Source organism: Rhinopithecus roxellana, chromosome 15 (genome assembly GCF_007565055.1).
Source record: "Rhinopithecus roxellana isolate Shanxi Qingling chromosome 15, ASM756505v1, whole genome shotgun sequence".
NCBI lineage: Eukaryota > Metazoa > Chordata > Mammalia > Primates > Cercopithecidae > Rhinopithecus > Rhinopithecus roxellana.
Genome location: NC_044563.1, coordinates 86,356,579 through 86,374,983, shown reverse-complemented (window position 1 = coordinate 86,374,983; position 18,405 = coordinate 86,356,579). Strand labels below are relative to the sequence as shown.

General features: G+C 50.4%; 1 protein-coding gene across 1 annotated transcript in view; it reads left to right on the top strand.

Moving 5' to 3' along the window:
* The first annotated feature begins 399 nt into the window (after positions 1-399).
* DCHS1 (dachsous cadherin-related 1) overlaps positions 400-18,405 on the top strand; it is a 33,889-nt gene continuing 15,883 nt past the window's right edge. Inside the window, exons 1-2 of the mRNA XM_030918135.1 lie at positions 400-527; positions 14,402-16,309. Of these exons, the coding sequence (XP_030773995.1) occupies positions 14,522-16,309 (1,788 nt within the window). The 5' untranslated portion in view covers positions 400-527; positions 14,402-14,521. The remainder of the gene's footprint in view (positions 528-14,401; positions 16,310-18,405) is intronic.

The following is an 18,405-nucleotide window of genomic DNA, read 5'->3' as shown; positions in this document are numbered from 1 at the left end:
ACGGGAGAAGTGACAGGGAGAAGGGAAGGGAACCGGGACGGGTGCGCGGCGCGGCGCGGCGCGGCGCTGGGGCCGGATCCGGAGCCGGGGCCTGGGGCCGGGAAGGGGAGGGGCGGAGGGAGGCCGGGCGGGCGCCGGGGGAAAAGCGGGAGACGGCGGCGCGGAGCGCGGGTGGGGGCGGGGGCCGGGGCTCCGCGGGCGGAGGGGCGGGGGCTCGGGTTACCAAGCGGAGGGCGGGGGGGGGGGGGGGGGGGGGGGGGAGGGGGCGCGGGGCCGCGGCGGCGAGGCTCGCATCCTCTGCAGGGCTGCTGTGCAGGAGGCGGCGCCCGGGCGTCAGCGGACTGACCGATCGACGGCCAAGGGCGCGCGGACAGACGGCGGCTGCCGGGAGGGGATCGCGGGCCTCGGAGACAGCGACTGCGGACGATGCGCGCCCCCAGGCCCCGCGCGGGCGGGCGCTGCCCAGGGGGCTGACCGCGGCCGGACGGCGCCCCAGCACCGGGCGAGGGAGCCGGAGTCGCGCGGAGGTCAGTGCCCGCGCCCGCCCAGCCCGTCCGGCCGCGCCCGCCCTGCCTGCCGGCCTCCCCGGGGCTGCGGCGGCTGCGGCAGCGGAGCCGGGGGCTTTGTTCTTAGCCGGAGACAATGGGGGAGGGGGGGGGCCTGGGCCTGCGGGACCCGGGCAGGCGTGAACGTGAGCGTGGGGGCAGGGCCTGGGGGTCTTTGTGTGCGTGTGTCATCGAGTCGGGGAGGGTGGCGGCGTGAGCGTGCGCCGGGGTTGTGGGGTGCGACAGTGTTATGTGCCAGTGCATCGTCGGAGTGTGTCAGTGCGTGTCACTGTGAGGTTGTGTGTCCTTGGGTGTCTCTCTGACTGTATGTGCATGTGCGTGTCACTCAGAGGGTGTGAGGGTCAGAAGGAGCGTGTGTCATGGTGAGGGAGTCCCTGTGAGGGTGTGTTGCCCGCTTTGCGGGAGCCCATGTGTCAGAATGTGGAGGATGGGTGTGTGACAGAGACCAACTGAGACAGAGACAAAGAAACTGAGCGGGGAGAAGTACAGAGAAGCAGAGGAGAGGAAGGCACAGCCTGAAGTGGATGCAGGGGGGTCACGCAGTGGGAGATTCGAGCGACTGGGAGTTTGTGTCCGGGATACCCAGCTCAGAATCCCGTGCAGGGGACAGAGCAAGGTCACCACAGGCGTGGGTCCCACGTGGAGGGGGTGGGGAGATGGAGGTCTAGAAGCACAATGAACTCAGTGTGGCAGGCTGGGCCCACAGCCACAAGGTCATAGGCCAGAAAAATATTGTCGCTTATGTCAACTTCTCAAATACCCATAGGGACACAGTCATAGCCCTACTCAAGCCACAAGAGGACACAGTCCCAGGGAACACACATCCTCGAGAGATACCCTCACAACCATCACACGCTTCCAGGAAGCCCACCCCCAGGAAGCACCCCCAGTCAGAACCAACACACACCCACAGCTGACTCTATCAAGCCAACACACACCTATGGAAAATGCTCTCATGACAACACACACCCACAGCAGAAATGTTGCAACCAACATACTCCCACCAGCTCATTGTCAAGGCCAACACATACCATGGAAGACACTGTTACTGCCAACACTCTCCAGAGACACTGTCACCAGCAACAAACAAATAGACCAGCACCTCTCAGGAGACATTGTCACTGCAATCCACATCCATTGGAAGCACTGTCACAGCACATCTTATTAGGTTTACTTCCTTGGAGCTGCACATACATAGTGGATGTCCCAGAGGCCTGTCACTAACAGGAGGCTGTGCCACAGTTGCCCTTACCACACAGCCACTTGTACAAACCCAGGAGATAGTCTTGGATGACATGCACACCACAGGAAGAACTGTCCCACCTGCTGAATAAACTGTGTTTAACTTATCATGCTCACACCATCACCCCTTCTCATACGCAGATCTCCCAGGCACACCCTCTTGTTCCCTGAAAACTTCGAGATCTGGATAGTGTATCCTGCCATGGTTTCTCAGTGTCCCTCAACACCACAGCCTCACAGATTCTCGACCTCTGTAGCTCCTGTTACCTTCTTCTTCCCTCCCAGGACCACTCTGTAGAACTATTCCACTTTTAAAATTCTAAACTCTTGCATTCCCCTCTCTACCCACAGCCTCCTATATCCTTCCAACTTTCAAATGTTCTCACTCCTATCACACTCTTTAACCTCATAATGACCTCTTGCCCTTGACTTCTTTTTTTTCTCCTACTCCATTCCTTTCTGACTTTGTGCTTTCTTTCCAGCTCATATGCGAGGGATCATCCCTTTAACCACTCCTTGGCCACTGTGTTTCCTTGTCTTCCAAACTCATCCCTCAAATTATTGCCCCTAACTAGAATGATTTCTCAACTACACGAGGGGATGCTTCTATAAATTCATACTTCTAAAAAATTCCAACCTCAACTGGGCCCTTCATAAATACATAGATGAAATTTTTTCTATTTTCTTCACACTCATTACCCCACATACCTCACACCATTATTTTCAATAGATTAATTAATCAATACACTAATTCATTCATTTAACAAACACATACTAGGCACCTACTCTGCTAGGCATTGTGACAGGAGTTGGCAGCACAAGGATGAACAAAATGGACATGGTCCTTATCCTCATGGAGCTTACAGGCTGTGAAGTTAGTGTTGTAATATAGCAGCACACAGCAGAGTAACCTAGGCCAATATAAGGAAGTCAGAAGAGGCTTTCTGAAGGAAGTGGCATTTAAACTTAAACTTGATGGAGTGGGTGGAGAATATGCCAAGCCAAGGGAGCAGCATGTAAAAGCCCATGTAAAGGAAAATAGTGTGCATGTGAGGGATAAAGCAGTTCAGTGAGCCTGACACTTACAACATGAGGTGACGAGAGGGAGAGAGTCTGTGGGAGAGGTAAATGGAGGCTTAGACCATGCAGGGTCCAGGAGACCACAGAAAGAAATTCATTTAACCCAAGAATAATGGAGAGTTACCAAATCATTGGAAGCTGTGGAGCGATATGATCAGATTCATTTTAGAAATACCACTCTGACTGCCATGAGGCAACTGGAGAAGGACCCTGAGAAGGAACACAGTTGGCTCTTGCAGAAACTCAGGAGGGTATAACACTGGCCTGAACTGGAGTAGTGGCAGTAGAGGAGAAAGTGGATGGTTTCAAGAGCTCTTTAGGCAGTGGGATCAGCAGGGCTCAGTGACAAAGCACACGTGGGGCGGGGGTGGTGAAGGAAAGGAAGGATTTAAGAGTGGACAACCTGGTCTTCTGGCTCACTGAGGAAATTGAGGCCATCTGGTTTGAATTCCCTCAGATTTCTGCCTCCTCCCTCAAATTTTATCTGCATCCTCTTCAATCTTTTCTCCTTCCTTCCTATAAGAATGAAGTGGTGTCTCTTCGAGTTAAGGCCAATCCTCTACCTGTGTTACAGATCCCATCCCCTTCCCTTTCCACAGGGACCTCACTCAACTGATTATTCCATGTGTTTCCCATGTCTCCAGTTCCTTCCTTTCTCCCATTCCTCCTGGAAGGACATAAAGATCCTCCAGCCTCTCCTATCTCCTCTCCTAGCCAACCCTGTAATACCTCATTAGCTAAGAGGCTTCCTCACTTTTCTTCACTGTCACATTTTGTGAAAGAGTCTTCTGCATATAGCTGTTCCTACTTCCTCACTTCCCATTTGTGCCTGCCTCTCAAATGTAACTGCTTTCCCTAGGAGAAAGTAGCATCTCTTCTGCTCAATCTGGAGGATCTTCTCAAAAGTCCTAACTGCCTGACCTCTCGGGAGGAGCTGACATTATTGACCATTCTTTTCTCTTTGAGTTGTTCTTGTCGTTTGGCTTCTGAGCCATGATTTTATTCCATGAACATTTAACAGGCAAATAAGCGGAAAGTTACAGTATGGTACATGTCTCCCCTGGAGCTCCTCCTAGCTATTCTGTCTCAGTCTGCTTTGAGGGATCCTTTGTATGCCCCCTGAATGTCACTGTTCCTTAAAGTTCTGACTTGGACCTTCTTATTGTCTCACTGTATACACACCTCTAGGTAATCAATTTCATTCATTTTGCAAGGCTTTAATTAACATCTATAGGCTGATGACTCACAAACATCTCTCTTCTAGGCCCCATTTCTGCATACCTGCTGCATGCCCGCTGTTTACTGTATAGCTCGCAGACCCCTTATCATGTGCAAACCTGATCTCATCATTCCTTCCTCCCTCAAATGACCATCCCCACTCAGTTGCAAGCTGTAATCCCAGAAATTAACTATAACCATTCCCTTCTCCACATATCCCATAATCCAAAAATCCCTTGGAACCTGTTGGTTCTATCTTCTCTCCAGCAATCTCTGATATCCCATCCCCTTTCTCCATCAACATCTGCTGTTGCCCTCATCTACCATCTTTTCACATGAATTTTTGCAAGAGCCTCCTAACTTTTCTTTCTACACTTCTCTTCCCTCTTTCAATCCATTCTTTTCATTGCAGTAATAGACAGCTTCCTAAAGTACAAATCCAACTATGTCACTCCCTGCTCAGCATTATTCAAATGCCTTCCATTTTCCTTGAACAAAATCTTTTATTTTTAATGAGGCTTATGAGATCATAGCCTGACCTCCCCAAGCCTCCTAGTCTCATCACCTGTCCCATTTCCCTAGCCCCCTCACATTTTGAGTTTCAGCCATATTGAATTTCCTGTAGTTCACTAAAGACACTACATTTTTCCATGCTTCTGGCCCTTTGCAAATACTGCTCTGCCTGCCTGAAAGGCCCTTCACTTCCTTCTCCTCCTGGCTTATCCCTTCCCTTCCTCATATCTGGTCTCAAACCCTGCCTTTAATGACTCCACCAGGCAGGCTTGAACTCTGTGTTTCATTGTTGTCATTACCTCTTCCCTGTCTTGTCTCCCTAAACCACGCTGGGACCTCCTTGATGGCAAGAGTGCATATTACTCATCTTTGTAACTCAGGGTCCCACACAGGTGCTTTGCTGTGAACAAAATGAATGAATACATGGGTACCTCACAGCACATCCCTCACCCGCGTTCACTCTTCAGAAGACTGACACCTAGTCTGAGCTGCCCACATAATTAAGAAATTTTCACACTACCCACTTACTCTGCTGGAGACACTTCCACTTCCCTCACCTACAACTTATCCTTCCTTCGTCTCACTCAAACCTCTTCCTCACCCTTATCTGTACTTTATCTTTCATTCAGTTAGCAAATATTTAAGAAGTACCAGAAGTTTGCAGACCCAAATCCATTGAGCCAGGTGTCTACTGGGGCTCTGGGAAGGGATGAAAGAAGCAGAAACTGTGACCTGTCACAGAAGCTGTGCCAGGCTACAAGGCATTACAGTGCCTCACCAGATTCTTTCCCCAGAGGTGTCCCAGACTGCTCCTTCCTTTAAATGCCCTTTTACCCTGCGGACTCACCCGCCCTGAGCCCTCCAACTCCTGGCATCCTGGCCTCAGTCCTCCCCATATTAGGTTCCTTGATTCTTGTACCTTTTTCCTCTTCCCTGTCCTGCCTGTCAGTGGCAACACAGGCAAAACTGGACTCTCTCTTCTCTGATGCCCTGGTATCTGCTAGCAAAAGCTCCTCCCAGGGGTTCACGCTATTGTCTCCCAGCTTCTTCCCAGCTTCCTGCTGACCCTCCTTCCTTCATCTTCCCGTATCCATCTTCCCTAGGTAACCTTCTGACACCGGGCACTTTCAACCACTGCCACTTGGGAGGGGCTTCCATTTCCCTGTGTCTCCTGGTGAGAGGGCACCTCCTCCAGGAGGTCCACCTAGAACTTCCAAGCCCTTCTCTGCTCACTTAGTATGCTGCGATGTCCTTGTTATTTTTTTCTCTTTCTAAGCTACTGGATGGAAGAAGCTTGTTATCTCTCAGAGCCTAGATCACACCTCTCTATGGATGGTGAGAAAGAAAGAAGGGAAGGAGGAAAGAGAAGAAAGAAGGGAGAGGGAGCCACACTTTAGACTTTCCAGCCACACTATTTATGGCCTGGATGACTTAGCTTCTTTGAGCTCCCCTTTCATTAGGTGAAAAGAGAGGTAGTAGTATCTCCTTAAGAGAGTTGTTTTGGGGATTCAGAAGGAAAATTATTAAGTGTTCAACTATTAACTTAGTTAATTTTACTTCTAACATCTCAGCCCCTCTACTATGCTGTCCTACCCTCAGCCTCCCACTTTTCCAAATTTGTTCTTCTATTTTGACATCTCTGGTTGCTACATCTCCAACTTTTCTGCTAGCTCTGGCCTCATTGACCTCTTCTACAGCCTAGACCCTGATTGTCAGGGTCAGAATTTAGGGCACCTTGCTGAGTGTCACTACCCCGTGCCCCAGCTCCCTCACCCTGCCCTGCCTATCCCTGCCAAGTCTCCCTACCTGTGAACATCATGAAGGAAAGGACTTGATCTGTCCATGTCACTTCTATCTCTAGTGCTTAGTATGGCATTTGGCACATGGTAAGTCTTCAACAAGTATTTGTTGAATAACAGATTTATCATTGAATCACTTCACATGCATACCCTAGGACCTCCTCTCCCCTCTCCATTTTTTCTTTGTCTCCTGGAGGCCTCCAGTCATCCTCCATGTTCCGTCCCCTCTCTTACCACCTGTCCCCATGCTCACCTGACCCTCTACCTGGACTGACAATTTCTCAACATTGAGCTCCTCCTCCTCTCACCCACCCTGCACACACTGCCAGATGTATTCTCCTAAAACAGAACTTTGATCATTCTCCTTCCCTGCTTTGCTGCCTGACCAGTTATATGACCTTTTATCTGGGCATCCTGAGCCCTCCAGCAGAGCAGCAATGTGGTCTAATAGAAAGCACTAGCTTTGGAGTCTGTCAGAACTGCATTCTAGATCATTCTAAATATCTCTCTGCTACCTTCTTTGAGCCCTCAGTTTCCTCATCTCTGAAATAACACATTGCAGAGTTACTGTGTGTGTGTGGCACACAACAGCAGCAGCTAACATTTAATGAGCATTCACTGTTGCTGGACATTGTGCTATGTTTATTGTTAGAATTATTTCATTAACTCTCATATCAACCATTTAAGGTAAGCACTTTAAACCCCAGAGGTTTAAGAGGAAACTAACACTTAGAATGTTTAGTAACTTGCCTAGACTCATGCTTAAGTGGTCGAGTCAGGATTTGAACTCCAGCCTGACAGTCAAGCCTGCCTTCTTAACCACTATAATAATATCTCATGCTCACATACTTATGAAGTTTACTATGTGCCAGACACTGCTCTAACAGCCAAATACAATGTAGTAGGTATTATTATTGTCCTTATTTATAAATGAGGAAATGGAAGCACTGAGAAACTAAGTGGCTTGCCCAAGGTCACACAGCCAGTAAGTGAAACTGGGAACCAAATCCAGCTGGCTTGGCCCTGGAGTCTGCATCTTAACCACTATCCTGTCCTGCCTTGCTATGATATATTGTCTCCCTGTTCTAGGGGTGTAGTAAGCATGTATTGGTGAATGAATCCGTGCTGATGTCTGGTCTATGGCTAGCTACTGGTTGATCCATTCTTTCTCATTTCCCACTGCAAGAGGCTTGCACCCTTAGTACTCTTCTGACACAATTTTCTGCATGATCACTAGAGACTGCCTCACTGCTAAATTCGGTGTCCACTTCTCAGCCCCTATCTTACTTGAATTCTCAGCAACATTGGACATTATCGATCCCTTTCTTTTTTTGAAATGTTTTCCCCCTTAACTTCTGTGATACTGTCCCCAGGAAAAATAAAGATCTCTTCAACCTGCCGCTTAATGTAACTAGTTCTCAGGGTTCTGTCCAAGACTCTCTTCTCACGCTACACATTCTATCTGATGGAGTCTCTAAGGCCACAGCTTTCAGTTACCCCATGACGTCCAAATCTCCAACCCTGGTCTCTATGCTAAGCTGCAGGCTTGCAAACCCAACTGTGCTTGAATATCTCCACATGGAGATCCCAACAGTCACCCCCCAAAATGGTTTTTCCTCTGCAGTGTCCGAATGGAACCACTTTAGTAACCTGGCCGGAACCCTGGTAGGCAGGCTGCAGTCTAGAGTCCTTCCACTCCCTCATCTTCCTGGAGAGTCAGTGACCAAGTCTTCTCACCTTCACCTCCTCACATCTGTATCCTCAGCCTTACCGCTGCCAACCCAGACTCTCCCAGAAGCCTCATTCTTCACCTCCCTCCTCCAGATTATCTTCCTTTTCAGGCTTCTGTTGTCCTGCCAGGACTCTGTCGCCTCAACTTCCCTGTAATTTCTTATTCTCTCCATCTATCCCTCCTCCCTGAGGAGGAGGGAAATCTCAGGCAACATAGACTACATAGTCCTGGGACCAAATTAAGGCTGTGTTAACTCAGGAAAATTGTTTCACTCTGAGTCTCAATTTCCTTGTTTAAAAATGGAAGCCGGGATTCCTTCCTCACAGGGTTGTTATGGTGATTAAATGAGATACTGTCTGTGAATTGCTTGGCACAGGGCCCAGCACACCATAAAAGCTCAGAAAATAGACTTTTCCTCTGCCTCTTCTGCTCACATCTGTCCTCAGCCTCTCCCTGGAGTACTTCCTGGGAACTAGTCCTCAGGAGGGACAGAGCCAGGCCCAGGCACTGCTCTGGCCACCGTCCTATGGGGCTGTCCCAGGGATATCCAGGGAAGCTAATTTGTCAGCTGTCTCCTCCTCCCTCCTGAGCCCCCTCCTCCTTCCTCCAGCTCTGGCTCAGCACGCACCGGTGGGGCTGGGGCTGTTCCTGCCTCAACTCACCTCCCCTTTCTGAGTTAGCGCCGCTCCCTTTTTCCTCTGCCATACACAGTCACTCTCCCTCAGTCTTGCTCCCTGTCATCCCCCTACCGGAACCTCTTCCCACTTCCTCTTTCCTTTATGCCTGGCCCTGTATCCTCACCCCTTTGCTCACTGAGGCTACCCTCTTCTTCCTCCACTTCTAGCCTATCTGCCTTTCGTGGCGCCCCTCCTCACCCCTGTTGTCTTTCTGCCCCTTGCTGGCCCTGGGACAGGAAGTTGAGGGAAGAGGCCTGGGTGGTGCCAGCTCCCCCAGCCTGCTTCCCCTTCAGCGTCTCGGGTCACTCCTCTACTTCCTCCTGGAGCACCCCCTTCCCTTGTAGTCCCCCTGCTCCTCCCCACCAGCCCACCTCTCTTTCCTCTCCCATGTTCACCCTGCTTCCAGGTCCTATAGACACAGAGGCTGGGGGTGTGAGGGGGGCTCTGTTAGTGAGGGAGGGGGAATTGACATCACGTTTCAGGCCCCAATGAACAGTCTTGCCCCTCCCCTTCCTAATGAGAACCAGCTGTGGTTCCAGAGGCCCAGATGTGGGGATGGAGGAGGAGAGCAGGATGGAGTCAGAGGACCAAGTAGCAGGACTGGGGACAGAGTGAGGGCACGTAGCAAGGCAGAATCAGGTGGGAGAAGAGCCATGACAGATTTGGGGGAAGGAAGAAGACAGATCTAGGCAGGATGCAGCACATACTGGGAAAGAGACAAGACGGAGGGGCAGGCCAGATCTGGGGGAAGTGACGGGACAGACCTGGATAGGGAAAGAGACAAGAGCAGGGAGGAGGAGCCAGTCTCAGAGAAGAGGAGTGAGAAACACTGGACGGACTTGGGGAGATGGTGCAGAGGAGAGCTGGAGTGAGCATGAGACGGTCTCGGGAGAGAGTCTGGAGTTCGAGTTTGGAACTGGAAGCCTTGCAGCAGGAAGTGATGAGGCACAGTCCAGACAGAGGCCCCAGGGACCTGGAGGTCACAGCTGCAGCCGCAGAGCTGACCACGAGTGCCCCAGCAGCATGTGTGAGAGCATGCCTGTGTGTGGGTGGGTCTTCAAGTGTGAATGCATGCTCGCCTTGTCAGTCTGTGCATACGTGACACTGGGCCTGTGTATGTGGAGGGTGTGTGTGTGTGTGTATGTGGGGGCATAACAGAGGGTGTGAACATACCTCTTGGTGTGAGGGCCGTGAGAAAGTGTCTTTCTGTGTGTGTATTTCTCTGTGTGTGTGTATGTAAGCCTGCATATATGTGTGGGTGGGTTCCACGTGAAGGAATAGGTTCATCTGTGTGGAAAATGTGCTTCTGCATATATATGGGAAACGGTCTCTGTGTGTGTGCGCTGGCTGTGTATATGTTAAAGCAAGCCTCTGTGCACGTGTGTATGAGCATGTGTTGAATGTACCTGTGTGCATGTGAATCTGCCTGCATGAGAATGCATCTGCGTAAGCCTGACAGCGTGAGAGAGGGAGTGCCAGGCAGTGCATGGGGCTGTGACTTTGTGAGTGTGCACCTTTGTGTGTCCACTGTGAAAGAGATCTGCAAGAGTTTGCAGTGGAAGGAGCACAGGTTGGGAGAAGGAGTTGTTTTCATACAGGGCATCTGCCTGGACCTGAGTCTCTCCTCTTGAAGGCTAATCATTCACCTGAGATTTATCTCATACCATTCATAGATTTCTTCATTCAGAAAACGTGTTTATTATGTACTATATGCTATGCTGCATGCTACACAAAGATGAATAAAATACAGTCTGGGCTGACAAACAGCTACTTGTCTGGGTAGGAAGACAGGTAACTATAATACAGAGTATGATAATCACATTGGCCTCACTATTATCTTCCCTCCCTCCAAACCATGACTGCTTTCTCTCCACTAACTGATTAAATCAATAGGGCCATTCTTACCCCTTGACTCTTAGCCCAGCCTTTGGGCCTAGACCCCTGATCTGGGCCCTGGAACCATCCTTGTACTCTCATCCTCTCCCCTCTTCGAATCAGGCCTGGGTTCACCTGACCTCCTTGTTCTGAATCCCTCTGACCTGTTATTCCATGCGGCACACATACAACCCCAGCATTCTGAAGCTGGGATGAAGGCAGAGAGGAGGCCTATCAGGGGATGGTGCTGGGAATTCATGAAAGAGAGTCTAGCAAATACCCAGCTCTGTGTTCCTTTCTTACATTGTTTCTAATTTTCACAAAACCCCACAGGATAGGTGTCACCATAGCCATTTTACAGATTACGGACATAATGCCCAGCCTGGGGCTCAAACCCAGTCCAAGCTCCAAAGCCCCTGCTCTTTTTATTGCTTCACACAGATGGGAGAGAGGAGGTGGGTCAGAAGTGTAAATAGGGGAGTCAGAAGCCCACCTCTCTTTGTGGAAAGGAGGTCCTACAGCACAGCAAATCTGTAAAGACCTGAGGACACATTTGTGTAGTCACAGGACTGACTAAGGTGCCTCAGGGTCCTGGGCTCACATGTTTGTGTATGTTGTCTCAGTTGGCATGACCATGGATGTGTCTCTATCAGTGTGTTATGTGAGTGTGATGGTGTGGAAGCATGAGACTCTGACCATTCATTTAGCACGGGCTGCCTGCTCTTGCTATAACTCTACTAAATCCTGGAGAATCAAGAGACTAACCAAGACCTGTCACTGCCCTCAAGGAGTCTTCAATCCAGTGCAGAGGGCAGACACATGAACAAATTGAGGCTGCTGTGCCATTTATTGTCAGTGTTTACCAAAAGTAATGGGAGCCCAGTAGTGTGTATAATAGGCACTGCATGGGCAGGAGGGAGTGATTATGTGGAGAGGATTTTTAGAGGATATCTCATGACAAAACAGTAGCAAATACAAGGCAAGGAGTTAGGAAGCAGCAAGGAAGGAGCATGGTAATAGATTTCATGTTGGAGTGCAAGGTATGGTGGGGGAAGTAAAGGTGAGGGACTGTGGAGAAGTTGGCAGGGCTCAGATCATGAAGACATGTTAAGGAAGTTGGACTTTATCTTGTAGATCAGAAGTTCTATACCTAGTTAGTGTCCATGAACCTCTTGACACTGTAGACACAAGTTTGTGTGGTTGCCTTTCTTTCTGTAGAGGGGCATTTGTTTTCTGCCGTCAGTTATGGGAACCAGTGGAAACCTTTCATCAGGAGTGGTTTGGTGAGAGTTTTGTAGGTATCTCCAGTCAGGTGGAGATGGATCAGAAGGCCCAAGCCAGGAAGCGGAAGACCAGTGAGGAGCTGTTACAGGAATCACAAGGAGAGATGTTCGGACTGGGATGTGGCAGTTAGGAGAAACAGGAAAGACCTGAGACATGTCTAGTTGAAGTGGTGGGGTTTACGTGACTAATTGGAAATCAGGACTGAAGATAAGCAAGGACACAAGGAGAGCTTCTGGACTGCTAGTTGGATACCTGGATAGATGGTGGCCCTATTCACAGGAATAGGAATGGAGGAGAAGCAGTTTGAGGTGATGGCTGGGGATACTAAAGCCCAGTATATGGCTGGACATGTGTCTCCAGAGCTCTTCAGAGCTGGAGCTGGAGATTGGAAAGTCATTAGCAAATAGATGGCACATAAAAAATGATTGATACATTTGAACTGAAGGCATGGGAGTGGGTAAGATCACCCAGGCAGAGTGTGGAGAGTGGGAAAAGACGCTGCCCAGGACTGAACCCCAAGAGCACCAATTGTGAAGGAGTGGGCAGAGGAAAAAGAACTTGCAAAGGAGATGGAGGAGTGGGCAGGGAAGCATGATGGAAATAAGAGGTGGGGTCACAATGTGAAACCTAAGAGAAGAGATTTTAAGGAGCCAGTGATCAGTGTTTCAGTGTTCCAGAATGACCCAATAAAAGGAAGATAAAAAGGTGGCCGCCAACGTAGAACATGAAGATGTTTGGAAGCTTAGTGAAAGCAGTGTCACAAGAGAGGAGGCCTCACTGCATAAAGGGAGGAGAGTGTGAGAAGTGAGAAAATGGGGGAAATGAAACAACCTTTCAGAAAGGGCTGTAGCTTCTGAATGTCCCTCTTCCCTCTGGTGACTACGTCCCATCTTCAGTCTTTGCTCTCACTTATCCACAGATTCTTCTCTCACTTACTCACTAAATTAAGGGGCTCTAGGGTGTTTCCTTCCTGATCTTAAGCATCATTTGAAACCCTGGCTCCCTTTGGACCCAGAGGAACCACCCCTCTTTGGTCCCTTGCCCTGCCTCTTTTTCTTTCTGAGCAGTTAAGGACACCTTTATCCAGCTGGTAGTTCAGGTCAGAAATGTGGGCATCATCCTTGACTTCTCCCAATCCTTCATCCTCTGCCTTCAAGCAGTCAGCAGGCCTGGCCTCTCTACCTCCTGAACCCCACCACAGACCTATCCACTTCTTGCCATGTTCATTGCTTACACTCATCCAAGTTACCATCAAAGCAGTGTCATCTCCTGGATGCCCATAAGTGCCTCCTCACTGTCCGATCTGCATGATCTTTGCTTTCCAAAGGACTGCAATAGCCATCTTCACAAAATATAGGTCATATTCTGGCACTCCTCCTTGAAGTGCTTTAGTGGTTTCCATTTGCCTTTAGGATAATGTCAGAATCTTTAATGCAGCTTACAAGTCCCTGTCTTGTTTCATACCCTCTGCCCCTAGCACTATGCTTCACACACATGCCCCCCTACCCCACCCCACCCCACCCTCAGACACTCTGAGCCCCACCTTGACTGTGGGTTCTAAGTCTTTCCACATTCTGCTCACTCTTCTAGAATGTCCTTCTCTCCTTTCTATATCCCCTTCTCTGACCACCATTGCCTAGCTAGCGCCTAGTCATTTAGATCTCAACTTCAATGTCACTTCTTAGGCAAAACATGGACTCCCTGACTCCCTGCCTGTGTTGCTTCTCTTATATCCCTCCTTGCTCTATGTACGTCTTCTTCACAACTCTTATCACACTTGTAATTACTTGTTCAACTCATGGACTATAAGCTCTCTGAAGCCAGAGACCATTTCCTTTATTCACTGTGGTATCATCAGTGCCTCCACATTGTAGGTGTTCAATCTCTTATTGAATGGAGAGGGGAGTAGGGAAGTAGAGCTAAGGGAACAACATCATTCCTTTCTAGCAGAGTTGGGGGTGGGGAGAGAGAGAGAGACTTGAGCATATGTAGTACTGATGGAAAACTCCAGGAGAGAGGAAAAGGTTGACAGTTCAGGAAAGGTTACCAAATACATGGTTATAGAGGCTGGAAGAAGCGAGTATTAATTCTGGATGAGAAGAAAATGAGAAAAGAATGTCCATATTTTTAAGCCTAGAAATAGGAAGAAGGGAGTTTGTGGGCATTCAGACCTAAAAAAAATAGGATGCAGAAAAATCTGCTGAGGGTAGGAAAGGATGGGATCTGCCAAGGAGAAGACTGGAGTGGCCCCATAGAGTCCTGAGGCAGAGATCCATGTGGCCCAAGATGAGTGTGAGTCAGCACAAGGGTCTGCTGGGGGCTGAGCATGTCTGAATATTGATGTGGCCTTGTCCACGTTATCTGGACTGTTGATCCCTCCTCTGTCATGACCTGTTTCCTTCTGTTTTCTCCCAGGTCAAGGAGTCTGAGCTGGAGCCACTGCCTCAGTGGGACCTGACCCAAAGTCTGAGGTCAAGCTGGGCCCAGAGCCTGGCCTGGAGCTGGAGCCCAAGGCACAGCTGGACTACCCTTGTCATGCAGAAGGAGCCGGGCATTGTGCCTTCCTGCCCTGGCAGGAAAAGCCCCAGGCCCCGCCACCTGCTACCATTGCTGCTGCTGCTGCTGGGAGCTGGGGTGCCAGGTGCCTGGGCTCAGGCTGGGAGCCTGGACTTGCAGATTGATGAGGAGCAGCCAGCGGGTACACTGATTGGGGACATCAGTGCGGGGCTTCCGGCAGGCACGGCAGCTCCTCTCATGTACTTCATCTCCGCCCAGGAGGGCAGCGGTGTGGGCACAGACCTGGCCATTGACGAACACAGTGGGGTTGTCCGTACAGCCCGTGTCTTGGACCGTGAGCAGCGGGACCGCTACCGCTTCACTGCAGTCACTCCTGATGGTGCCACCGTGGAAGTTACAGTGCGAGTGGCTGACATCAACGACCATGCTCCAGCCTTCCCACAGGCTCGGGCTGCCCTGCAGGTACCTGAGCATACAGCTTTTGGCACCTGCTACCCACTAGAGCCTGCTCGTGATGCAGATGCTGGGCATCTGGGAACCCAGGGCTATGCACTATCTGGTGATGGGGCTGGAGAGACCTTCCGGCTGGAGACACGCCCCGGTCCAGATGGGGCCCCAGTGCCTGAGCTGGTAGTTACTGGGGAACTGGACCGAGAGAACCGCTCACACTATATGCTACAGTTGGAGGCCTATGATGGTGGTTCACCCCCCCGGAGGGCCCAGACACTGCTGGACGTGACACTGCTGGACATCAATGACCATGCTCCGGCTTTCAATCAGAGCCGCTATCATGCTGTGGTGTCTGAGAGCCTGGCCCCTGGCAGTCCTGTCTTGCAGGTGTTCGCATCTGATGCCGATGCTGGTGCCAATGGGGCTGTGACTTATGAGATCAACCGGAGGCAGAGCGAGGGTGACGGACCCTTCTCCATCGACGCGCACACGGGGCTGCTGCAGTTAGAGCGGCCACTCGATTTTGAGCAACGGCGGGTCCATGAACTGGTGGTGCAAGCACGAGATGGTGGGGCTCACCCTGAGCTGGGCTCGGCCTTTGTGACCGTGCATGTGCGAGATGCCAATGACAATCAGCCCTCCATGACTGTCATCTTTCTTAGTGCAGATGGCTCCCCCCAAGTGTCTGAGGCCGCCCCACCTGGACAGCTCGTTGCTCGCATCTCTGTGTCAGACCCAGATGATGGTGACTTTGCCCATGTCAATGTGTCCCTGGAAGGTGGAGAGGGCCACTTTGCCCTAAGCACCCAAGACAGTGTCATCTATCTGGTGTGTGTGGCTCGGCGGCTGGATCGGGAAGAGAGGGATGCCTATAACTTGAGGGTTACAGCCACAGACTCAGGCTCACCTCCGCTGCGGGCTGAGGCTGCCTTTGTGCTGCACGTCACTGATGTCAACGACAACGCACCTGCCTTTGACCACCAGTTCTACCAACCTGAGCCCCTGCCTGAGGTTGCGCTGCCTGGCAGCTTTGTAGTGCGGGTGACTGCTCGGGATCCTGACCAAGGCACCAATGGTCAGGTCACTTACAGCCTAGCCCCTGGCGCCCACACCCACTGGTTCTCCATTGACCCCACCTCAGGCATTATCACTACAGCTGCCTCACTGGACTATGAGTTGGAACCTCAGCCACAGCTGACTGTGGTGGCCACAGATGGTGGCCTGCCCCCTCTAGCCTCCTCTGCCACAGTTAACGTGGCCCTGCAAGACGTGAATGATAATGAGCCCCAATTCCAGAGGACTTTCTACAATGCCTCGCTGCCTGAGGGCACCCAGCCTGGAACTTGCTTCCTTCAGGTGGGTAGGCCTGGCACATAGCAAGATACAGTTGGGGGCATCTGAGAGCCACAGGGGACCTCAGAGCAGGAACAAAGTCTTACAAGGTCATCTATTGATGGTGACTTATGCTAGAGGGTTCTGCCCTATGTTGTAAGCTCCAAAATCTGTGCAGAGGGTGAGGGTTAATGAGAAGATGAGAAAGCAGGTGCAAGAGCTGAGGCAGATAGTCTTGGCAGGTGAGGAAATTAAGATTGGATCTAGTGGAGAAATGATTTGTGTTGTCAGGAAGTGAAAGTCTCAAAGCTGTTCTGCAGGGCAGAGATGGAGATTCTACATACCGATGTGGCTTCTGTTCCCCAAAGAAGACACCAGAATTTATGAGGCCCTCCATTTCTTGTCAAGTGCTGGGCTGTGCTGGAAGAAATCCTTATCCCTGCCCTCAGAGCTGAGCCTTAATAGGACACTTTGGATGAGACATGAGAATGAGCGATAGCAAGAATTATCTCGATATCCAGAGCAGGAAGTCCTCTCAGGGGAAGAGGCAGGAACCCCGGATAGGCTGAGAAGGACAGAGACTGGCTGCAAGTCAGGCCTAGAAAAGTGGAGGGAACATGAAACGGGAAAGGCACTCTGAGACCAGGCTGCAGAAGTCCTTGAACACCAAGCACTGAGGGGTTAGGACTACTTGGAAAGCAAAAGAGCTCACTGAACTTCTTTTTTTTGTTTTTTTTTTTTTTGTTTTGTTTGTTTTTTTGTTTTTTTTTTTTTTTTGAGACGGAGTCTCACTCTGTCACCCGGGCTGGAGTGCAGTCGCGTAATCTCAGCTCACTGCAAGCTCCGCCTCCTGGGTTGACACCATTCTCCTGCCTCAGCGTCCTGAGTAGCTGGGACTATAGGAGCCTGCCACCACGCCCAGCTAATTTTTTGTATTTTTAGTAGAGATGGGGTTTCACCATATTAGCCAGGATAGTCTTGATCTCCTGACCTCAAGGAGCTCACTGAATTTCTTTGATCTGGGAAGGGAATGATCAGGTTTGGTTTTATTAAGTTAGCTATCTGGCTTTAAGGGTGATTGGATCAGCAGGTGTGTGAGAAATCGTTCCTTCATTCATATGTTCAAGATTTTATTTACATATTGTAAGCCTGGCACTGTGCTAAGCCCAGAGAACAAAGAAAAGAGACAGTCCTATTCCCAGGGTGGTCACAGTCTAGATAGGGAGACACATCAGTAACTAGTGCTGCAGCAGGTGGCATATAAATGCTGTGGAAGCCCAGAGGAGGGGCCTTGAAGGACTAATGAAACTTTGCCAAATGGATAATATGAAGTGTGCAGACCAGAGACTCCAAGCCTAAGGAAGGAGCTGCTGAACAAATACCAGGACGTGTTCAGGAGATTGTATTGTTCAGGCTGGCATCAGCTGTACTGATGAGAAAGAGTCAGGGGAGATGAGACAAGACAGTAGATAGGAGCCAGGTCACAAATTCAACTTTATCTTTAAAATCATAGGGAGCAAGTGAAGGACTCTAAGCAAATCTGATATGTCTTTTAGAAAGATTGCTTTGACTGCACTGTGGAGTATGGCTGCAGAAGAGAGGATAGCGGGCAGGGAGTCCTCTTAGGAGGCTGGTGCTTGGTGTCCTTATGTCACCAAACTCCACCAGACTCCTGAACATCTCCTCACGGCATAGACTTCCAGGCTAGCTCTGGGCCTGGCTGACCTCTTGTCCTCTGGCCAGACTGTGCATATTTTCTCGCCTGCTGCTGTGCAGCTCCACCACCCACTCTTCCATGTGTTTACTCTCCTTCTTGGCCAGGACCAATGGGCTATGGCTTCCAAACTTCTCTCCTCACTAGTGCCTGAAGCAAGAGGGCAACTCTCCAGGTGGTTTCCTGGAGTTTTTACTATTAGTAACCATAGGGAATGGGGGGTAAAAATGACCATTTGGGGTTTACAACTGTTTTTTTTTTTTTTTTTTTTTTGAGACGGAGTCTTGCTCTGTGCCTGGGCTGGAGTGCAGTGGCCGGATCTCAGCTCACTGCAAGCTCCGCCTCCCGGGTTCACGCCATTCTCCTGCCTCCGCCTCCCGAGTAGCTGGGACTACAGGCGCCCGCC